General features: G+C 29.3%; 8 protein-coding genes across 8 annotated transcripts; 2 read left to right on the top strand and 6 right to left on the bottom strand.

Annotated features, from left to right (window-relative positions):
- Nucleotides 1–549: 549 nt before the first annotated feature.
- Nucleotides 550–2184, bottom strand: MUP1 (Mup1p; the record flags this gene model as incomplete). Its single annotated transcript, XM_011277011.1, has 1 exon — nt 550–2184. The coding sequence occupies one exon, from the start codon at nt 2182–2184 to the stop codon at nt 550–552; it is 1635 nt and encodes a 544-aa protein (XP_011275313.1).
- Nucleotides 2185–3096: 912 nt separating this feature from the next.
- BN7_2414 (uncharacterized protein) lies at nt 3097–4695 on the bottom strand (the record flags this gene model as incomplete). The annotated part of the gene is made up of 1 exon (XM_011277010.1): nt 3097–4695. The coding sequence occupies one exon, from the start codon at nt 4693–4695 to the stop codon at nt 3097–3099; it is 1599 nt and encodes a 532-aa protein (XP_011275312.1).
- A 710-nt stretch (nt 4696–5405) lies between these two features.
- BN7_2413 (Siroheme synthase) lies at nt 5406–6932 on the bottom strand (the record flags this gene model as incomplete). Its single annotated transcript, XM_011277009.1, has 1 exon — nt 5406–6932. One exon carries the CDS (start codon nt 6930–6932, stop codon nt 5406–5408), a length of 1527 nt encoding a protein of 508 aa, XP_011275311.1.
- Nucleotides 6933–7479: 547 nt separating this feature from the next.
- BN7_2412 (nitrate reductase (NADPH)) lies at nt 7480–10134 on the top strand (the record flags this gene model as incomplete). The annotated part of the gene is made up of 1 exon (XM_011277008.1): nt 7480–10134. One exon carries the CDS (start codon nt 7480–7482, stop codon nt 10132–10134), a length of 2655 nt encoding a protein of 884 aa, XP_011275310.1.
- Nucleotides 10135–10828: 694 nt separating this feature from the next.
- On the top strand, nt 10829–14107 carry BN7_2411 (nitrite reductase (NAD(P)H) large subunit; the record flags this gene model as incomplete). Its single annotated transcript, XM_011277007.1, has 1 exon — nt 10829–14107. The coding sequence occupies one exon, from the start codon at nt 10829–10831 to the stop codon at nt 14105–14107; it is 3279 nt and encodes a 1092-aa protein (XP_011275309.1).
- A 1585-nt stretch (nt 14108–15692) lies between these two features.
- BN7_2410 (cyclin family protein) lies at nt 15693–16862 on the bottom strand (the record flags this gene model as incomplete). The annotated part of the gene is made up of 1 exon (XM_011277006.1): nt 15693–16862. The coding sequence occupies one exon, from the start codon at nt 16860–16862 to the stop codon at nt 15693–15695; it is 1170 nt and encodes a 389-aa protein (XP_011275308.1).
- Nucleotides 16863–18158: 1296 nt separating this feature from the next.
- Nucleotides 18159–19454, bottom strand: BN7_2409 (cyclin family protein; the record flags this gene model as incomplete). The annotated part of the gene is made up of 1 exon (XM_011277005.1): nt 18159–19454. One exon carries the CDS (start codon nt 19452–19454, stop codon nt 18159–18161), a length of 1296 nt encoding a protein of 431 aa, XP_011275307.1.
- A 1021-nt stretch (nt 19455–20475) lies between these two features.
- On the bottom strand, nt 20476–21066 carry BN7_2408 (uncharacterized protein; the record flags this gene model as incomplete). The annotated part of the gene is made up of 1 exon (XM_011277004.1): nt 20476–21066. The coding sequence occupies one exon, from the start codon at nt 21064–21066 to the stop codon at nt 20476–20478; it is 591 nt and encodes a 196-aa protein (XP_011275306.1).
- Nucleotides 21067–22343: the final 1277 nt, after the last annotated feature.

Below are 22343 nucleotides of genomic sequence, written 5' to 3'. Positions count from 1 at the left end.
TATACTATATAGTATTCTATTATATATTCTATTGTATATTCAATTGATAATTGTCATAATTGTCTTCATTGCTGTCTATTATTCCCATATTAATTTCCTGTTCAGCCATTCCACTGTTACAAAATTCAAATTGATTTCCCGCGCACGGACTCCTTTTAAAATTTAGGACTCCTTGAAAATTGAAATTATGGGGTAATAATAAACCACAATTACAAATAACAAATAACTAGACAGATAGTACAACTGGATATAAGTACAACTAGTTACAATTAGTTAATAGCTCAATCGGAGTTTAAACATCATGATTCATCAGATGGTGTTTGATCCTTGTATTGATCCCTGTATAATACTTTACTACTACTAGTTGACTGTTATTACATAACTCATTACATAATTAAATTATTCATTACTATTATACATAAATCTAATATTGAAAATCATAACATTAAATCAAATAGGAACTGAAAAGGAATGAAATTTTGTTCATGGTATTAATAGATTGATTATTCGCTCACTGCACTATCGTTCAGTTCACTTCTTTCAGTTCGCTCATAGGCTATTCGTTTCCTTAACTTTAATATCACTATCAATTTCATTCAATTCATGTTCACCTTGTTCTTTTAAATATGAATCATATTCATCATTTGATATCTTTTTAATTTCTTTTCTCCAAAATCCATCTTCACCTTTAATTTCTTCAATATGTAATTTATAATGGAAAATATTTGGTAAAATCTTGGACCAAATAACCCAATAAACTAAGCCAATGAAAAATATCCCCCATGTTGTAACACAATGAACATAATATGGTAAATCTTTATAAACTGATTGATCACCAGTTGGTGGAACATATGGTGCAACAATTAAATATAATGAACTTAATGTGAAAAAAATAGTAACTGGTATACTTGCTTTTAAAGGTGGATTCCATTGAATTTCACCTTTATATTTTTTATAATTAATCCATAATAACCCTAAACCAACAAGGAAATTAACAACATTTAATGGATAAGAAATTAAATTTAAAATAAAATTATATGCATCTCCAGGTGGTGGTGCTAAAATTGTAATAACACAAACAATCCAATGTTGTAAAAGACCAATAGCTGGTGAATTGAAAGGTCTTGATGTTGCAAAAAATTTTGGAAATGGTAACACACCTTCACGACCTAATGCAGTAATAATTCTTCCCTGGGAAAAAATAACAGACATAACATTACCCAATGCACTTAATGCAACGAAAACTGATGAAGCCTTTTTAGCTTTTGGACCAAATGCAATTTCAAAAAAATCAGCTGCAAGAATTGTACTTGAATTTTGTAAAACTTCCTTTGGAACAATTGCAAAATATGCTATATTACAAAATAAATAAATAACTGCAACAAGCACCAAAGCAATTGGTGATGCAAATTTTAAAGTTTTAACAGGATTTCTAACTTCACCCAAGGCATAATTAACATTTGAATAACCAACAAATGACCAAATAACGTTATATAAAGCATTAACAACACCATAAGCACTTGCAGAACTTGTACCTTCAAATGAATTATGGAAATTATCAGTTTTTTTCCATCCACCTAATGCAACCCAACCTGTAACGGTAATAAATAAAATAACTCCAATTTTAAATAAACCTAAAACATTTTGAATATATGCACCTGTTTTAATATGTAATGAATGTACAATAAATGCAAATGTTATTGCAGCAACACCAATACCACGTTCACTCCATCTTGTTGATTCTTTACCAGCTGCTGTAAGGATATATTGACCAAAAATAATTGAATTACCAGCTGCCCAACCTAATAAAAAGGCATATGCTGCATACATTGAAGTAACAAGAAATCTTGGTTTGGAATAAACATATTCAAGATAATTTTTTTCACCACCATTTCTTGGAATTGCTGAACCAAATTCCATATAAACATACAAACCAGAAGCTGCAATTATTGCACCAACAACCCACATAATTAAACTAAGACCAACTGAATTACCACAAAGAGCATATATAGTAGCAGGTGTTGCAAAAATACCAGTACCAATCATACGATTACATACTAACCCAATTGCACTAATATAACCAATATCTTTATAACCTTTATCTTGTGGTTTAATATATGGTTCTTCATTTTCTGAAGAATTAAATTCAGGTTCCACTATATCTATAGTATCTAATTTACCCATGTTGATATATTGATTGGATTAACAAAGATTTTCTATACAATCTATTGTTGAAATCCTGGATTATCTCAATATATATAAAGAATATGAGAAGATGAGAAGATTTGAATAAGAAATATAATTTTATTTGAGTACTTATTTGTTTTTTAAGCCACAGTATTGTATCATATCAACGAATTATAACCGACAATTTGAGAGTTGAGAGGTTATAAAAATTTTCAGTATTTACGAGGAAATGCCGTTTCTTTTTTCTCAACGGCACAATTGACACATAATGATAACTAGTACAATTGATTACTAGGGTAATAATACAATTTAGTTATAATATTGATATAATGTATTGATTATAGATCTCATAGATTTAAGTTCAAATCTATAGATTATCATATGTCAAAGTGTGGCCTCTTAAAAGTATAATTACTTGGTTGTTTTTTAAAAATGTGTTTAAATTGTGTCAATTTTAATGCCTTTTCATCGAACGGATTTTGAAAAAATTACCAGATTGAAAAAAAACAAAAAAATGAAATTAGTGGCGTGTGATTTTTATTATGTAATTATTATGTAATCAGTCACGTGGAAGTGCGTGATTACTATTGATTATGTAATTAGTGTGTGTATTGATTAGTAAGAAGTATAAGTAAAAGCTTTAATGATTACTGTGGATTTTAAATATGTGGATACATTGTATTGTTGTATTGTTGTATTATCAGCCACCGTGTTGAAGTGAGGAGTGACATATGCATTGACAACTGTGTATCTTGTACAGACAATATACGATACCAAGCATTGAGGGTCCATTATTGTGGAGGTCATCTCTCATCTAGATCTAGATTCTTGGTTCATATCAGTTTTATTTGTGCTATTGATAGTTATAATGTTCTACAATATTTGAAAGCAATACAACATATATATTATCTAAACATCAATCTTTTGTTCATGATTCAATTCATCAGGTCTATCTTCTTTAATTGGAATTATACCACATCCAACATTAATAACAACAACAACTATACCAATAATCCAAAATCCTTTCATATATTCACTAACACCATTCTTTATGGAAAATCTGAAAACTAATGAAAATAATATCCCACCTAAATTACCAATTGCACCTGTACACCCAGCAACTATACCTGTATGAGATTTATTAACATGAGGAACAAGAGCAAAATTTGCACCATTACCAGCTTCCATAAATATACACATAACACCTAATGCTCCAATTAATCCATGAACTGATAAACTTGGAACTAATCCAATCCAAATAAGGAAAATCCCTTCCATGGCACCAAGAAATAATAACCAAAATTTCTTAACTTTTGTTGTCTTGAATCTTGCATATAATAAATCTGATATCCAACCTCCTAATGGTCTTGTAACAACATTTAATAACCCTAACATTGAACCCCATGAACCTGCATAACTTTGACTCCATTGACCACCTGATCTTTGAACATATAATCCTGTTAATATAGCTTCAACTGCTAATTCACCACCAAATGTTGTAAAATATGGTAATGCAGTCAACATTGTTCTATAATGGAAAGTGGTTTTCAATATACTTTTCAATGAAGGTTTTTCAATAATTTCATCTAAATTAACAACTTCACCAACTCTTGTTTGTACAATATCTAAATTTTGATCTTGATTTGATGTATCTGTACTTGAATCTCCAATAATATCATCAATTTTATCATCTTTATGACTTAATTTATGATCAATTGGTAAACGGGAAACTTGATTACTTAAAGCTGGATGATTTGATGCAATAGAAACAATATCAACTTTTCTAACATCAACACCAATTTGTAAAATATCTGATCTTTCACTCCATTTCCCCTCTGGGCAATCAGATCCAAATACAAATGTCAATATAGCGACAACTAATAAAATAATCATTGGTCCAATAACAAAACTTAATTTCCATGATTTTGATAAATCATAACCTCTTCTGGTTAAATCATCATTAATTAATGGTAAAACAAAGAATGCAACACCACCACCTGCATTACCCCAACCACCTGCTAAAGCATTTGCTCTGCCAACAACTGATTTATCGAAAAAATTTGTTGTCCACATTTGACATGGTATAAAACTACCACCTAATAATCCAATGAAAAATCTTATAGCATGTAATCCATGAATATTATGAACAAGGGGAACTAATGCTGTTGGAATTGTACCTAAAATCAACACTAAAACCATACAATATCTTGGTCCAATTGAATCACAAACTGGTCCTAATAAAAATCTTGCAATTAATGTAGCACTTAATCCAGCAATATTATTATTTGCAACATCAATTGAAGTTAATTTTAAATCTTTTTTAATTGAATGTTCTAATAATGGAGGAAATGCAAACCATGATAAAAATGAAACAAAAAATCCTAACCATGCTAAATGGAAATTTCTACCATATTTATTTAATGGATTTAAAATTGGTATTGATAATGCTTTATTATTCTTTGGATTTATTTCTGGTGCTTTATATAGATTTGTTATAAAGTTACCCATCTTTACTTAATATATGTCTATAGTATATTCAGCTTCTCTAGTATCTATATCGATTCAATTTGTATCACGTACCATAATAATCAATATAATCATGAAGAATATAGGTTATATTTATAAAGTCATTAACCAACACCGTTATCTTTCTTAGCAACAGTTTAAACAACAAGATAATAATTATTAAATGATATGATTCATCAACATGGCATATCAAATTATCTTTAACGTTAAATCAATCAAAGCCACGAGTAAATTCATCTTCCAAGCTGTTTTATTTTGAATTTTTTGAGTATTATTGTTTATTTAGTCTCGGACTTGATGTCTGATTAGTCCCTGGATCTGGGTCTAGATCATTGATAACGAGTTTAATTAAACTGATAAAGCACGAAATAAATAAATACTAAGTAATCTGCTAAAGCCATTTGCTTCAATCAACGGACATTAATAGAGAATGAATTGTTATCTTTGACACAATAATATATAATATGGGGTCTTGGACTTTTAGTGGAGAATAAATGGCATCTTTTTGAGATATCGATAATAACTGCCAACATATATGCTGGGGAACTTAAAATGAATACATTGGAATATTATGAAAAATCCAGCGAATAAGAGTTCAGTAATTGTAATATGATATAGGTACTGTTTTATTACATACTATTAGTACCTTCTACAACTTGTATATTATTCATGTGTCAAAAAAAAAAGTATCATTAATTAAGTTTTCTAATTATATTCATTATACCATTATCAATCATATCATTATTTAAACCTTCTTCAACTAACCATTTAGATCCTTTAGTCGATTTAAGTACTCCACAACTCCATCCAACAATTAATAAACCTGGAGGTCTTGAACCTAATTGTCTTAATGCCATTGAAATATTTTGTAAATCACTTCTAATTATTCTTTGATCTGGACTTGAAGCTTTTTCAACAACACAAACTGGTAATTCACAGGGCCATTTTTCTTTAATTAATTGTTCACTTAATGCTTCAATTCTATGTAATGACATCAAGAAAATTGTAGTTCTCTTATTATTAAATTCTGGAACTTGAGGTATTAATCCATTTTTAGAAGTACCTGTACATATTAATACTTGATCTGTAACACCACGATGAGTGGTTGGAATTGTGGCAAATATTGGTGCGCTTAATGCACTTGTTATGCCTGGTAATACATTACAGTTGATACCTCTTTCAGCAAACCATTGATATTCTTCACCTCCACGTCCAAATATATAAGGATCACCTTGTTTTAATCTTAAAACTTTTAAACCTTTTCTGATGGCATCAATTGCAATTTTCATAATTTCTTGTTGTGCAGCTTCTTGATTCCCTGGAAATTTCCGACATGTAAATGTTTCAGTGGTTTTAGGTAATATATTTTGAATTTCTTGTGGTATTAATTTATCCATAATTATAAAATCTGCATTTTGAATTTCATGAATTGCACCTAATGTTAATGATGATAATGAACCAGGACCTGAACCCACTAATGTTATTGAACCTTTGTTCGATACAGTATTTGCAGCTGGTTGTTTTTTAAAATTTTCATAACCATTTGTAAAATCATTGATGTTTATATGTGATAATTTATTTAATGGATAATATTCAATCATTTGTATTAACCATTTAGATCTTCTCAACTGAATATCTTCTTTCATCAGCATCATTTCATTTGTATAGTCAATTTCTTCATCATATTGGTCACTATCCACTAATTTTTGCTTTAAATTTCCAATATTTGAAACTATTGAATCAATATTTGAAGGTAAATTTTTAATTATTTCTCTTTTAATTCTTGATGATAAATTGCATCCTTTACCCTGAGTTGTAACACCAAATTGGAAATCACCTTTTTGATAAGTTGATAATAATGTGAATGTTGATAGAAGTTGTGATTGATATGTATTTATTTGAACTCTTAGTCTTTTACAATGGTTGAAAATATCTTGTTTAATAGAACTTTGAACAACAAATACTTTATCCACTATTGACTCAACTTCTAAACGACCTAATTGACGTAGATGATCAAGTTCAAATTCTCTCTGTATCCATTCAACAGATCCTTCATCTATAAGTTGTTTTAAATTCTTTGGAATATCTCCATCATGAATCAACACAGGTTTAGCACCAACTTCTATAATTTTCAATGCTCTTTGGAATGAAATGTTCAACGTGGATCCAATAATCAAATGGACTTCACCTTGACAATCAACTGCATTTAATAACTTCATTTCTATGTGTAGAAAAATCCAGCACTACCCGTAAGTGAATATGGGGAACATGATTATCTTTGAAGATTCATCAAGTATATAAATCATTCTGGCTCTTTCATAGTAGTTTATTACGATGAGTATTAATTATTCGAGTCTATATGGAAAAAAAATTATGTCTAGACCCAAGCGGATAATAAAGGAGTCTTATCTTTCAGGGTCTAGGGACTGATCAAACGGTCGCGACTCGCTATACAAAAAATTCAAATGATAACGGAAAAACTGAAAACATCACTGAATTTTTAACTTGGAATTTGGAAACTGCGTATGATGGTTTCTGTTATCTTTAAAATTTGATGGTGGAGTTTAATATGCAATGTTTTAGCGGGCTTTAAAAGGAATACTGCCTATGTTGTTTTTCTGACGTAAGGTTGGCATGTTGGCTTTGTTTTGTGTTTGATAATTGATAATATAAACTTGTGAAAGGCCATTTTTTTGGTAAAATGATCATTAGTTATAATTAAATAGATGATGGTCATATAATTAATTAGATCAATTAAAGATTAATATGAGCCTGGTTGATAAAGCTATAGAATCATCTTTGGAAACTCAAACTGAAAGTTCAATCTTTAGTGATGCTTCAAGTTCTCATGTTAGTGAATCTGATGTTGAAACATTAGATCAAATTTTAGGGAAATTACCAATTAGACTTGATACTAAAAAAACTAAAGTTCTTGATATTGATTTACAAACTAAAGATAATAAAGTTGCTAGAGATCCAAGATTATTACGTCTTACCGGGTCCCATCCTTTCAATTGTGAAGCTCCTTTAACTGATTTATTTAATGATGGTTTTATAACTTCATCAGATTTACATTTTGTTAGAAATCATGGTCCAGTACCACATGTTGAAGATGAAGGAGTACTTGGTTGGAATTTTTCAGTTTCTGGTGATGTTAGTTCACCTTTTGAAATGAATATTGGTGCTATGATTAAAGAATTCCCTCAATATACAAATCCTATTACTATATGTTGTGCTGGTAATAGACGTAAAGAACAAAATCAAGTTAAAAAGGGTAAAGGTTTCAATTGGGGTGCAGCTGGTGTTTCAACTTCATTATGGACCGGTTGTTTCCTTTGGGATGTTATACAAAGGGCTAACCCTTCTAAAAAAGCTCGTTATCTTTGGATGGAAGGTGGTGATGATCCTGCTAAAGGTGCTTATGGTACTTGTATCCCATTACATATGGTTCGTGATCCTGAAAGAAATATTATGCTTGCTTATAAACAAAATGGTATTTATTTAGAACCTGATCATGGTAAACCATTAAGATGTGTTATTCCAGGTGTTATTGGTGGTAGATCTGTTAAATGGTTGAAAAGATTAATTGTTTCTGAAATTCCAAGTGATAATTGGTATCATTTTTATGATAATAGAGTTTTACCAACAATGGTTACACCTGAAATGGCTGCAACTCAAGATCATTGGTGGAAAGATGAAAGATATGCAATTTATGATTTAAATTTACAAAGTATAACTGTTTTCCCTGAGAATGAAGAAAGAATGATTATAAATGATTCTACACAAAATGATTTATATAAAGTTAAAGGTTTTGCATATAATGGTGGTGGTAAAAGAGTTGGTCGTGTTGAAGTTTCTTTAGATTCTGGTAAAAATTGGAAACTTTGTAATTTAAACTATCCAGAAGATAAATTTCGTGATGCTGGTTATATTGAATTATTTGGTGGTACAATAAATGTTTGTGAAAGAATGTCATGTCTTTGTTGGTGTTTTTGGGATATCGAAATTCCAAAATCTGAATTTAAAGATTCAACTGGTTTAGTTGTTAGAGCTATGGATATTTCAATGACTGTTCAACCAAGAACAATGTATTGGAATGTAACATCAATGTTAAATAATTGGTGGTATAGAGTGGCAATTCAACCAGGTTCCTCACCAGATGAAATTAAATTTGAACATCCAACAATTGCTAATAAACCAGGTGGTTGGATGGATAGAGTTAAAAAAGATGGTGGTGATATTTTATCAAATACATGGGGTGAAAGAGTTATTGGTGGTGAAGAAGAAGAACGTAAAGAATATGTTGATGAAGAATTACAAATGATTTTAAATCCTGAAAAAGTTAATACAATAATCACTAAGGAAGAATTAAGTCAACATGAAAATGATGAAGATCCTTGGTTTGTTGTTAAAGGTCATGTTTTCACAGGTACTCCATTTTTAGAAGAACATCCTGGTGGTGCACAATCAATCACTATGGTTGCAGGTGATGATGCAACAGATGATTTTATGGCTATTCATTCAGATAATTCCAAGAGAATGTTACAAAAATTCCATATAGGTAAATTAGAAGTTAGTGATGATAAAAAATTTGTGGAAAATACAAATAAAGTTATTGAAAAAACTGCAACTTTATTAAATCCAAAAATATGGAAAAAGATTAAATTAGTTGAAAAAGAGATTATTTCTCATGATTCAAGAATTTTCCATTTTGCATTAGAACATGAAGAACAAACAACTGGATTACCAGTTGGTAAACATTTTTTCATTAGATCAAAAGATTCAAATGGTACATTAGTTATGAGAGCTTATACACCTAAATCAAATCATAAATTAAAAGGTAAATTAGAAGTTCTTGTTAAGATTTATTTCCCTAAAGATGGTATACCTGGTGGTAAAATGACTACAATTTTAGAAAGTATGTCAATTGGATCAGAAATTGAAATTAAAGGACCAACAGGTGAATTTGAATATATAAGTAATGGTAATTATACATTTAATAATAAACCAGGACATGTTGATTCATTTTTCATGATTGCAGGTGGATCAGGTATAACTCCATGTTATCAAGTTATTAAAGAAATTGTTGATCAAGAAGAAGATAATACTAAAATGAAGATGTTTTATGGTAATAGAAAAGAAGAAGATATATTATGTAGAAAAGATTTAGAAGATTTTATTGCTACAAAAAATTCAAATTTAATTGTTGATCATTGTTTATCAGATTTCCATAATGTACCAAAAAATTGGGATGGATTAACTGGACGTTTAAATAAATTATTATGGAATCAATATATTGAAGAACAAAAATCATATGGTGAATTTTTGGTTTTAGTTTGTGGACCACCTGGTATGGTTGAAGGTGTTAAGAAACTTGTTGCAGAAACTGGATTTGATGCATCAAGAGTTGTATATTTCTAGATCTTATATATTATTTATTTATACTTATTTAATTATAGACGTCAATTTGGTTTTTAAATGAAAAACATATTAATTGTAGACCTAGATTACATCTCTTTAAACCTTTCTGACTCTGATCCATTAACTCTCTGTCATTTATAGCAATTCAATTTTCCACTTTTCAGCTTTGTAAAAAACCTTCTCTGACTCGATAGAATCTAATTTCTACTAAGCTCGTAAATCACAAGATGGTTCCTCATTTTTGTGGGCACTGGGCCATTGGTCCCTCAATTTCCATTAGTCTCATCATCTAATCTTCTTATCTTGCCTTATCCAATAACAGCCTTCCAATTTGTAACTTTTCAATCAAATCTGCAATGAATCTTCAAAATCAACAATAGCTAGTCCCAGCGGAGAATATACCATGGTCTGAGATAAGCATGTTGGGCCCTGAGTCTCACAATTGATAGTCTGGTCTCAGACCGATTCTCGTTATCAATCATGAAAAATCTCAAATGCCAAAAAGAAAACATCATCAATACAATCAAATTTCCGCTTTATTGCCTGCTTTGATGACAAAGACGCAGTGATTTGAAAGGTGCTGGAGATGTTATGTTGTAAGAGATTAAAACCTATAGATTTCTCGTTTTTCTACTTTGAAATGTTTTTCTAAGTTTTCAATTGTACTTGTTGATATACTCAAGTTAACAACAAGATGAAGGTTGAAGAACACATTGGTGGTGTCCCACCACTTCCTCATGAGAAGACAAGAAACGTTTCACAATATGGTCCTGTTAAAAGAATGGTTATTGTTGGTTTGGGAATGACTGGGATTGCCTTCTTGGAAAAAATGCTACAAAATGATACTGCTGAAGAATATTTCTATACTGTTATTGGTGAAGAACCATATTTAGCTTATAATAGAGTTGGATTAACTGAATATTTTGAACACAAGAATTTCGACAAATTGTTATTATCACCAAAGACTTTTTATGAAGAAAGAAATAGAGATAGATGGGATTTTAAAGTTGATGAAGCTGTTACTCAAATTGATAAAGATAAAAAATTTGTCATAACATCTAAAGATAACATGTATGATTATGATTTATTAGTCTTTGCTACTGGTTCAAATGGTGTTTTACCAACTCATTTATTACCAGATCCAATAAATGGTGGTTCAAGAGATGATTATAGAAACTATAGAAAAATGGGTTGTTTTGTTTATCGTACTATTGATGATTTAAATTCAATGTTGGATTTTAGTGATAAATTAACTCCTCCAAAAGATATAACGAAAAGAGCAATTGTTGTTGGTGGTGGTCTATTGGGGCTTGAAGCTGGTAAGGCTTTATTAGATATGAGAACTTTTGATAATGTCACTGTGGTTCATAGATCTAAATGGTTATTATCTCAACAAATGGATGAAAAAGGTGGTGGTTTATTAACTGATAAAGTTCGTGATTTAGGTGTCACTGCAAGAGTTGGAACCACAGTTGATGAATTACTTTTCAATGAAGAAGGTAAATTGAAAGGTGTTAAATATAATGATGGTACTATAGAAGATTGTCAATTATTATGTTATACTATAGGTATTAAACCTCGTGATGAAGTTGCTATTCAAGCTGGTATTAATTGCTCTTCAAGAGGTGGTTTAGCCATTAATAATCATATGCAAACTTCAGATCCAAATATTTATGCTATTGGTGAATGTGCTTCATGGAATGATAAAACTTTTGGTTTAATTGCTCCAGGTATAACAATGGCTGATATTTTATCTTTTAATTTAATTCAAGCTAAATTTCATTCTCCAAAGGAATTTGCAGAACCTGACATTGGTACAAGATTAAAATTAATGGGTGTTGATGTTGCTTCATTTGGTGATTATTTTGCTGATAAAAATGGTCCAAAATGGTTACCAAAAGGTTATACTTTGAAAAAAGTTAGATCTTTAGTTTATGAAGATCCAATTGAAGGGATTTATATTAAATTAATCTTGACTCAAGATGGTAAATATTTACTTGGTGGTATTCTTGTTGGTAATACAAAACAATTTACAAAATTTACATCAATTGCTAAACAAAGAAAACCTTTACCATGTCCAGCTTCAGAATTCATCTTGGGAAAAGGTGGTGAAGATGATGAAGATGCTGATATGTTATCAGATGATACTCAAGTTTGTTCATGTCAAAACATTTCAAAAGGTATGCTTGTTGAAAGTATTAGAGCTGGTAAATCTGGCTCATTAGGTGAATTAAAATCAAATACAAAAGCTGGTACTTCATGTGGTGGTTGTGAACCAACAATGAAGGCAATTTTTGAATCTGAAATGAAAAAAATGGGTAAACAATTATCAAATGCTCTTTGTGTTCATTTTAAAGAATCAAGAGCTGATTTATTTTCACTTATTATGGTTAAACAATATAAATCTTTTAAACAAGTTATGCAAAATCTTGGTTCAAAACCTGAAGCTGCAGGTTGTGAAATTTGTAAACCAACAATTGGTTCAATTTTATCAACTTTATATAATAGACATGTTTTAGATAGTGATGTTCATGGTTTACAAGAAACAAATGATAAATTTTTAGGTAATATTCAAAGAAATGGTACTTATTCAGTTATTCCAAGAATGTCTGGTGGTGAAATTACACCTGAAAAATTAATTTCAATTGGTAATATTGCACAAAAATATGATTTATATACCAAAATTACAGGTGCTCAAAGAGTTGATTTATTTGGTGCTTTAAAACAAGATTTACCAAAAATTTGGGAAGAATTATATGCTAATGGATTTGAATCTGGTCAAGGTTATGGTAAATCTTTAAGAAATGTTAAATCATGTGTTGGTTCTACATGGTGTCGTTATGGTATTGGAGATTCTGTTGGTTTAGCTTTAAGATTAGAAGAAAGATATAAAGGTATTAGATCACCTCATAAAATGAAAGGTGGTGTTTCAGGTTGTGTTAGAGATTGTGCAGAATTCCATTCAAAAGATTTTGGTCTTTGTGCAGTGCAAAATGGGTTTAATGTTTATGTTGGTGGTAATGGTGGTATGAAACCTGCTCATGCTCAATTATTAAAAGCTGATTGTGCACCAGATCAAGTTATTCCATTATTGGATAGATATTTAATGTTTTATTTTAGAACTGCTGATAGATTACAAAGAACCGCAAGATGGTTAGAAAATTTAGATGGTGGTATTGAATATTTAAAAGATGTTGTTGTTTTCGATAAATTAGGTATTTGTAAAGAATTAGAAGATCAAATGAATGAATTAGTTGGTCATTATTTTGATGAATGGAAAGAAGCTGTTGATCAACCAGATAAGAAAATTTTTAAACAATTTGCAAATACTGATAAAGAACAAGAAAATGTTGAAATTATTAGAGAAAGAGGTCAAAGACGTCCAGCTGATTGGCCAGAAAATGATAAAGTTGAAAGAAAAGATTTTAAAAATATTAAATGGTCATCAACTTCATGGAAGGCAATCTGTCCTTCATCTGAATTACCTGAAAAAGAAGCTGGTTCATCAACTACAGTTTTAGTTTCTGATACTCAATTAGCTTTATTTAGATTAGATAACAAATTATATGCATCACAAAATATGTGTGGACATAAACGTGCTTTTGTTTTATCACAAGGTATTATATCAACAGATGAAAATGATAATGTTTATATTTCATGTCCATTACATAAAAAGAATTATAATTTAGAACAAGATAAACCAAATGCAGGTGCTTGTAAAAATGATGATAATTATTCAGTGGCATTATTTGATATTAAAGAAGATGATGATATGATTTGGATTAATTTACCACCAGAAGATGAATTAGATGAAATGTTGGGTACAACTAAATGGAAAGTTAAAAAAGATGAATCTATAAATGAAGGTATTGCAACTTTTAAGAAATTAGATAATAAATTTAAAATTAAAGTTCCAGTTAGAGCTCCAATTGCTTCAACAGGTGGTGGTGGTGATGCAGCTTTAGATTGGTGATTTTTAATTGATTGTTTATATATAGAGGGGAAAGTTCATAGAAGGTGTTTGGATTTTGCATGTGTATAATACTATATTGGTTATATTTAAATATTATTTATGAAGTTATTATTTATAGAATTAGTCACATTGTAAAATTAGCTTGATACTAGTAATCTATGATCAGATTGACGATGAGATCATGAACTATCTTAATTATAGCAACCATGAATTGTCATTTACATTTATATTACTAGCTATTATAATAATATTGGTACAATTTAACGATCTATACTTCATAATAATAAAATTAAGCATGAATAGCTATAAGTTCGCGATATATTTGCGCCGGCTGTATGTATCCGGTAAAACAATAATTTCTTATAACATCATAAGTTTCTTGAAATATCGGTATTAAACCTTTCAGGTATGTTGATACCAATAATTTCTTTATCACCAGCTCCTTTTAAGACAGTAATTATTAATTTTTTTTTGATTTCAAAATAATTTAATGAATATTTGGATCAGGTAATTTTATTTCAAAGTTTAAAAACCTATATTTTAAAAATATTAAAAATTTCAAACTTTGACTTCATAGGTTTAAAGTAGAAAATATGAATTAAGGTTTTGAAATAACACTATCTTCATAATAAAATGATTACCTTTTCACCAAAAAGTTTCTGTAAATTTAAATTAAATACTTATCAGCTTTCAAATAGGCTAAATAAAATACCCGATAAGGGCAACAATAAATTATGAACCAGAAAAAAATGACATGAACTTTTTTTGGTTTTAATTGATTATACATGTTTGGAATATTACACTTGAAATTTTTATAATGAGTTCATCTATTAGAGTTTGTAAGTATATCATTTGGTTCTCCATGAAAAAGGTTCTTTTCATTAACAACTTTTATTACCAGCAAATATACCCAAGGAAGCCAATGAAGAAACAATTCATTCATTATTCTTATCATTTGGTAATATTTTATCAATAACTTCAAATAAAAACTACATAGATATACAATTTCAAGAAATTGCAGATTCACAAGCAGCTTTAGATAATATGACAGGATTTCAACTTTTCGATAGATATTTACAAGTTAGTAGAATTCAAGAACATGATGTATTAGATAGTATAGAGAAAAACAAACCAATATGGGAACAAAATCATGAATTAAACCAAGGTGATGATGAATAAATGATTTATGAATATTGATTATTGAATTGCAGGTAGTTGAATAAATGAATGTCATTTTGATGATGAAAAATCTATAAAACTACATTTATCAATTCGAAAAAAAAGGGTATAAATTATTGTATTAAAATTACATATTATTTCAAAGGAATGACTCGAGAAAGCAAAAAAAAAGCAAGTTTTAAAATCACACGTAATAAAAAGTTGGTTAATGAAAGCATTAATATCAGCTTTACCTCCTTTTTATGATTAGTTCAATCAGAACTTCATTGGTGTACCCTATCTCTATATTGTTTACTGTTTTTTTTTTCTATTCTCCAAAAGGGTATCTTATATTGTTTTTTTAATATGTTCATGTTATGTTATCTGGATAATTTGAATTGGAAGTTTTCAAAGGGTTTATTAAATCTTATATTGTTATAGCACCTGTCTTGACAAGATCTTTAGCCCATTGTCTTGAAATAATTGAAGCTTTCATAAATCTTCTTGAAGCATATTTTTTAAAAAATTCTTCATGAACAACAGGACCAATTAAATATTGAATATATAATTTAACAATTGGTTCAAGATCTTTTTCGAAAACTTCACCTGAATAATGTATTAAATTCCCATTCCAATCATCTTTACCTAATAATTTTCTTGCAAGGAAAATTGATGCTGCTGCACATAATGAAGGTTTTATACCAATGAAATGATAATCCATAATGGAAATTTCCATAAAATATTTCCCTATAGTTCTTGAATGGATATCATAATCATCAGCCTTGGAGATTCTTCTTAAGAAATTCATTGGATTTGGATAACTAACATCAAAACTTAAAATTTCTAAAACAAATTTTTCTGCAGCTAAAATTTCTTCCACTGTGGAACCACTTTCATTTGCAAAATTTGAAACACTTGGTGAATAAATTTCTTCATATTTAGATGCAATAAACATACATGCTGTACCTAATAATTGTAATCTATTAACTTGAACAATTTCTTTTGATAAAAATCTATCCATTAAATTTGTTGAAACAAATAATGTTTCAGGTAATAATCTAAATTTTAAATGAACTTCATTCATCCAATCAACTAATTGATCTCTCATATTACCATTAATAAAAGTTTGTTTTGATAAATAATCACTCAATGGTAATGTTTTCTCTTCTAATTGATATAAATATTCAAAAATTTCCACAACATATTCACTAACCATTAGTGGATCATCAAAATCTTCTTCATCAAGATCTTCCCATTGATATTCTAATTTTTTAGATTTTTTCAAAACACTTGAATTATTATGTATACTATTTGAACTAGCTTGTCTTTTAATAGCAGATCTTGTAGTTCCTTGTTCTTCAATGACATTTTCTTTTGTTATTATTGATTGAATTGGAGCTTGTTGTGTTTGCTTAATATGTTGTTGTTGTTTACCACCACCAAGTTTTGTATTTGTAACATTTGAAAGTGCATTTCTTCTAACGGGTATATTTGATTTAGTTTGAACATTTGAATTAATTTTTGATTTTTGGACTCTAGCATGAGATTCTATTTTGTTTTCATCATGAATCTGTATTTGATTTGTGAAATGTTCCATTATGAATTATTATTATTATGTTATATTGAAAGAAGGGAGCAAAGTTTGATCATATAATTGAACTGATAGAATTTCAATTGAGTTGGGTATATAAAAAGTGAATGAAGTTGAGAGTTATGGAGATAGAGATAAGGGTATAAGTGAAAGAATTTGGAAAAAGGTAAGTTAATATAAAAAGGTTTAAAACTTTAGATCATAAGAAATTTGTATCCTTGTCAAACTTTTATAAAAGATGAGGTTTTGATTTTCTCTGTTTCAAAAAAATGATGAAATTGAACAAGTTTGGGTAAATGAAAATACAAAATACAAAGCTTTTAGTTACCGTTAAAATTTAATACCCAAACAAAAATTAAAAAAAAAAAAATCGTTGTACTTATGTATGGTCTCGAGATCCGAAAGGGGAAAATTCAAAACAAAAATAACTTTATCGGGAAACTTTATTTTCGATAAATTGTCATAGTGATATTACTATATCAGGAAGTTTTGGCATTAATTTTAATAAGGCTTTTAGCACATACAATTAAAATAGTCTTAAAAACATAGTATATTTATTTCAAATGTTTGGTAAAAAAGGCCATCACTAGTCCTAATTAAATGTTAACCATTTGGTAGATTTTTTTTAAATATTGGCTCCTACTTTGCGCTAAGTCAAATCATTATTTTTATCATGATTTCGCAATTTTGTTTCGCAATTATCTTTCAAATAGTTATTACGCTAAAATCACCTAGGTAATTATGTAATTTGTATACAAATTAGATCTATAATTGCGCAAAACTTACCCGATTTGTTAATATTAGCATTGTTGATGATTTACCTAAAATGATAAGTTTTGGCGCAATTTAATTGAAATCATAGGTAATAAACATCAAAGAAAACCCTTTAAAGAAACCAAATTTCAAAGATATAAGTTGCGATACATCTGCAAAGAATTAAACGTCCTAATCGGTTAAATTGACAACAATTAGATAGCAAATTATGAATTTTAGCAATGAATCTTGCATGAATAATATGAATAAATTCATTAGATACCCATTAACCTTCACTTGCAGATTTGGAATACTAACCATCAGAATGGATACACAGATCTACTACGGTATTGTAATTATATTCGTAAAAGCATGACTTAATCATTAAAAAACACTATACTCTAGAATAAAAACAGTAATAGTATACAAATCATGAAAGTGGTTTGGGGGGTATTATTAAAGCATTAAAAATTTAAAATGATAATTTGTAAAAAAACACATTAGAATATCTTGATTGGTGAATCCTTTGTTTGATGGGTATATAACACTTTATTCTTCATCTTCCATTATATCAATACATTCAGCCTCTATCTTTTTAGCCCATTGTCTTGCTAAAATTGAAGATTTCATAAATTTTTTAGATGCATATTTTTTAAAGAATTCTTCATGAACAACTGGTTTAGTTAGATAACTCAATATTAATTCAACAACATGTTTCATATCATCTTTTGTATAACCTCCAGAATAATGTGTTAAAGTACCATCCCAATCAGGTCTACCTAACATTCTTCTTGAAACATACATAGCAGCAGCTGAACATAAAGAAGGTTTAATACCAATAAATCTATGATCCATAATTGTAACTTCTAACAAATATTTCCCTATAGTTCTTGTTTGAATATCATAATCATCAGCTTTAGAAATTCTTCTTAAGAAATTCATTGGATTTGGATAATTTAAATTAAATTTTAAAACTTGTAAAATAAATCTTTCAGCTTCCAAAATTTCATCTTCAGTATAACCACCATCTGTAACATAAGAATAATTTTTAACACTTGGACTATAAACTTCTTCGTATTTTGCTGCAATAAATAAAGATCCTGTGGCTAATAACTGTAATTTATCAACTTCTAAACTTTCTTTTGACATAAATCTATCCATTATATTTATAGCCAAGAATAAAGTTTCAGGTAACAATCTAAAACGTAAATGAACTTCCACAATCCAATCAACTAAAATTGATCTCATTTTAGGTTTTAAATTTTTTTGCCATGATAAATAAGTTGAATCAGGTAAAGTTTCAATTTCTAATTGATGTAAATATTCAAAAATTTCATCAACATAGTCACTAACCATTAATGGATCATCAGCATCTTCAGAATCAAGATCTTTCCATTCATATTCTATTTTAGCCTTCTTGTTATTATTTTGAGTTTTCAATTTTGTAGATTCATCTTCATCAACATTTGATAAAGATTCTGTAGCAGATCTTTTCAATTGAGCTCTAGATTGTTGTTGTTGTTGTAATTGTTTTTGTACTTGAGGATCCTGTATCTCTACAACTGATTCTGCATCTTGATCTTCTTCAATTATGATTGTAGGTTGAACTTGTTGTTGTTGTTGGGTTTGTGAAGTTTTAGATTTTTTAGACGTAAGTTTTGGTTTTGATACACCAGATGATGAATTTGTCAAGTTTGATAATGCAGCTCTCCTCTGTGGAAGTGATGAAAATGTATTTGAAGGTTTGGTGTCCAACACAGATGAAGTTTTTGATCTTGTTACACGAGCATTTGATTGTAATGCATTTTCATCTTGAATGACAGGTCTTTGATTTTCAACAACCATGATGTGAATGATATGACTTATGAATTAATATGACTTTATAAATGCAATTTAGAAGAATGAAAAACAGTAAAAATGATCTGAGCCAGCAGTTGTTTTTCTTCTTTCTGATAAGTTTTTTTAATTTTGTGGTGGAAATATGTATTTGTGTTTTTAGATAAAAATCACGAAAAGTAATAAAGAACTTCTATAGTAGCACCAAAAAATATAAATTAACGTGTAAAATTAATAAGATACCACCAGTAAAAATGTAATTGACTTGTATGACTTTCTTGTTTTCCTCTTGTAGATTAGTGATTGAAAAGCAGCTTCCTTTTAGCCTCTTTTGAAATCTGTATATCTTGAATATTTGACTTTGTGAAACAACTGAAAACAGACGAGATTCTTCCTGAAGAGTGATTGTGAGTGTGTGAGAGGTGGTGGTAGATAGCACTGATAGCCCGTGGAATGCGTGTGAGTCTCCTTGATAGCTGAGCAGCAGCGGTGTCTTTTTGGTGTCTTTTAAAGATGAGTTGAAGTTTTAAAAGTTTCAACATTTTTGAATTTTTGTGTATTTGATTTTTTTTAAACGCGTTTACAAAAAAGAACCAAAAAGCGGTTCGCGACACATCGCGACTGGCGACCGAAATGGGTTAATTGTAAACATTGGGCGTGTTTTGGGGGAGTTTGTGAGATATGATTAATATAGATATTATATTGTTATAGTGTATGATTCAAGGAGTATTCTGGTGCTTTTTATGATGAGATTTTACTACTCAGTGTTGAGTTATCTCGGTGTTTTGTCCGAATGGATCATAGTTACCATGGATACCGAGATTAAAAGAAGTACGTATATTTGAAAATTATCCGAAATTTTGAACATTTGAGTGTGATTTAATGGGATTGAAGAGAGTATGATGGTATTATGTGTATTTACGGGTGTTTTGTGATACATTTATGTTCTTTTTAGGCGTGTATTGTGCTTAGAATTGGTATATAAGGACTATCTATCTCTTCAATCATGATTGAAATTTCACTTTTTCCATTACTTTGAATATTTTGGTAAAGACTCCTTTTCAGATAATTGATTGTCTTTGTTATTCACATATATCTTATCATTTGCACATTCCATATCATATACCGTAAAAGTAGAATGGTCATAAGAATAAGGATTATCAAACTTAATCTTATCATAGGCTTGTGAGTAGTTCTTGAGAGTATAATCATCGATCTCACATTTATATTTATTCTTGGGTTTTATCTGGCCGAAGAAATAAATAAAGTTACGATGTGGTACCGTTCCTTCAATGCTCATATAATTTGATTTTTGCCTCTGGGTAATTTTTGCTATTAATTCTTGTGGTGCAGTATAATTTGCTCTTGATTCTAATGAATTTGAATAAAAATTCATTAATCTAAGGAAAATTCTAAGGAATTGAGGTGTACCAGGGAACATGAAAAACCTTGGTAGTCTTTCACTATTAATTTTGGAAGTATGATCATCAATTTCTTTATCAGATTTTAAGTCAAATTTATTTAAATAAGTTAAAATTTGTGAAATGTTCAAATCAGACCTCATGAATACAGTGAGACAACGCTTCCAGTCAGATTCATCAAGATAAGCTTTAATATTCATGATATCTTCCTTACTCAATGAATCTGTGAATCTGTAGGGTGATTTTTCAATTTCAATTTAACAGAAAATTGTTTATATTCAAGGTATTGAGGTTCAACAATTTGGAAAATTTCATCTGATTTAAATTGGGAAGAAGTTCTTGGATCAAGTACAGCAGCAATGAACCGATCAGATTGACCAGCCCTGATAATTTGATTTTTTGAGTATCCATTCTTATATTTTGGCTCCAAACTTAACGTTCCGATTAATTCTTCATCTGTTAAACTTAAAAGTCGTGTATATCCTATGTTTGAATTAACCATATTATTATTTTTAGTTAACAATAATGTAAGTTTTGAAATCATTAGTGATGAGAACGAAATGATGTATCCTAAGGGGATTTTGTAAACCTTTATATATATATATATTCATCTCCGGCTAGTGAGAATAATATAGTTGATTGAAATATATTTATTTGGATCAATATATATATTGAAGACGTACTTGCAGATCGAATATGAGAAGTTTTTATAAATAGTCTTAATAATCTAACCAAATCAATAAACCTGGGTCATTGTGGACGCTATTAGCTGTTAGCTTAATATTATTGTGATCATGATCAATCATTTACTCCATGATTCTTATTATCAACCCTTCCAGTTTTAAAACAAAATCAAATCAAATTGAACTAAAAATTCAATGGGTATTAATTATTTGGTATGAGCTCATCGCGGCTTACGTAACTCCGAGTAATAACAAAATCTTTCTGAAACCTTTCCAAAATTGAACAAATAAAACAAGGAAGAATCACAAACTGAGGCTGTTGATTCCCCCAGTCACACGAGAATATTGTCTTCACATTTCCATCGGGCAACTTTAAAATGACAAGCTGAGTTTGGTATCTATATAGCCAAGCAAAGGGATATATGGTGGCTCGATATGATAAGATCATCGCTTTACCACTGTTTGAAGTGAAATTTTGTTGCTTTGAAAGGGGATCTTATAATGGATCTTGCTTGAAGGTGGTTTGTGGTCAATGAGAAAGATATATTACCCTTGAGCTGCTAATAGTATTTTGAGATTTGAAAATGTTTGGTTTGGTATTGATAAGCTGCACAATGCATTAAAATTAATATCTTAACTAACAAATCCAATATGTGAAATCATCTCCAAGAAATCATTGATTGAAGATCACCTATTGAACTTGGATAATTTGCCATAATCTATCAGAAATTAACCATCGAGCAGCCAGATTTCAGAAAGATAGGTTAAGAAAAATCATGGGGTTGGTTCATGAT

Source organism: Wickerhamomyces ciferrii, contig 00054 (genome assembly GCF_000313485.1).
Source record: "Wickerhamomyces ciferrii WGS project CAIF00000000 data, strain NRRL Y-1031 F-60-10, contig 00054, whole genome shotgun sequence".
Classification (NCBI taxonomy): Eukaryota; Fungi; Ascomycota; class Saccharomycetes; order Phaffomycetales; family Wickerhamomycetaceae; genus Hansenula; species Hansenula ciferrii.
Note: the sequence above shows the minus strand (reverse complement) of the source record. Positions and strands in the feature narration are given on the sequence as shown.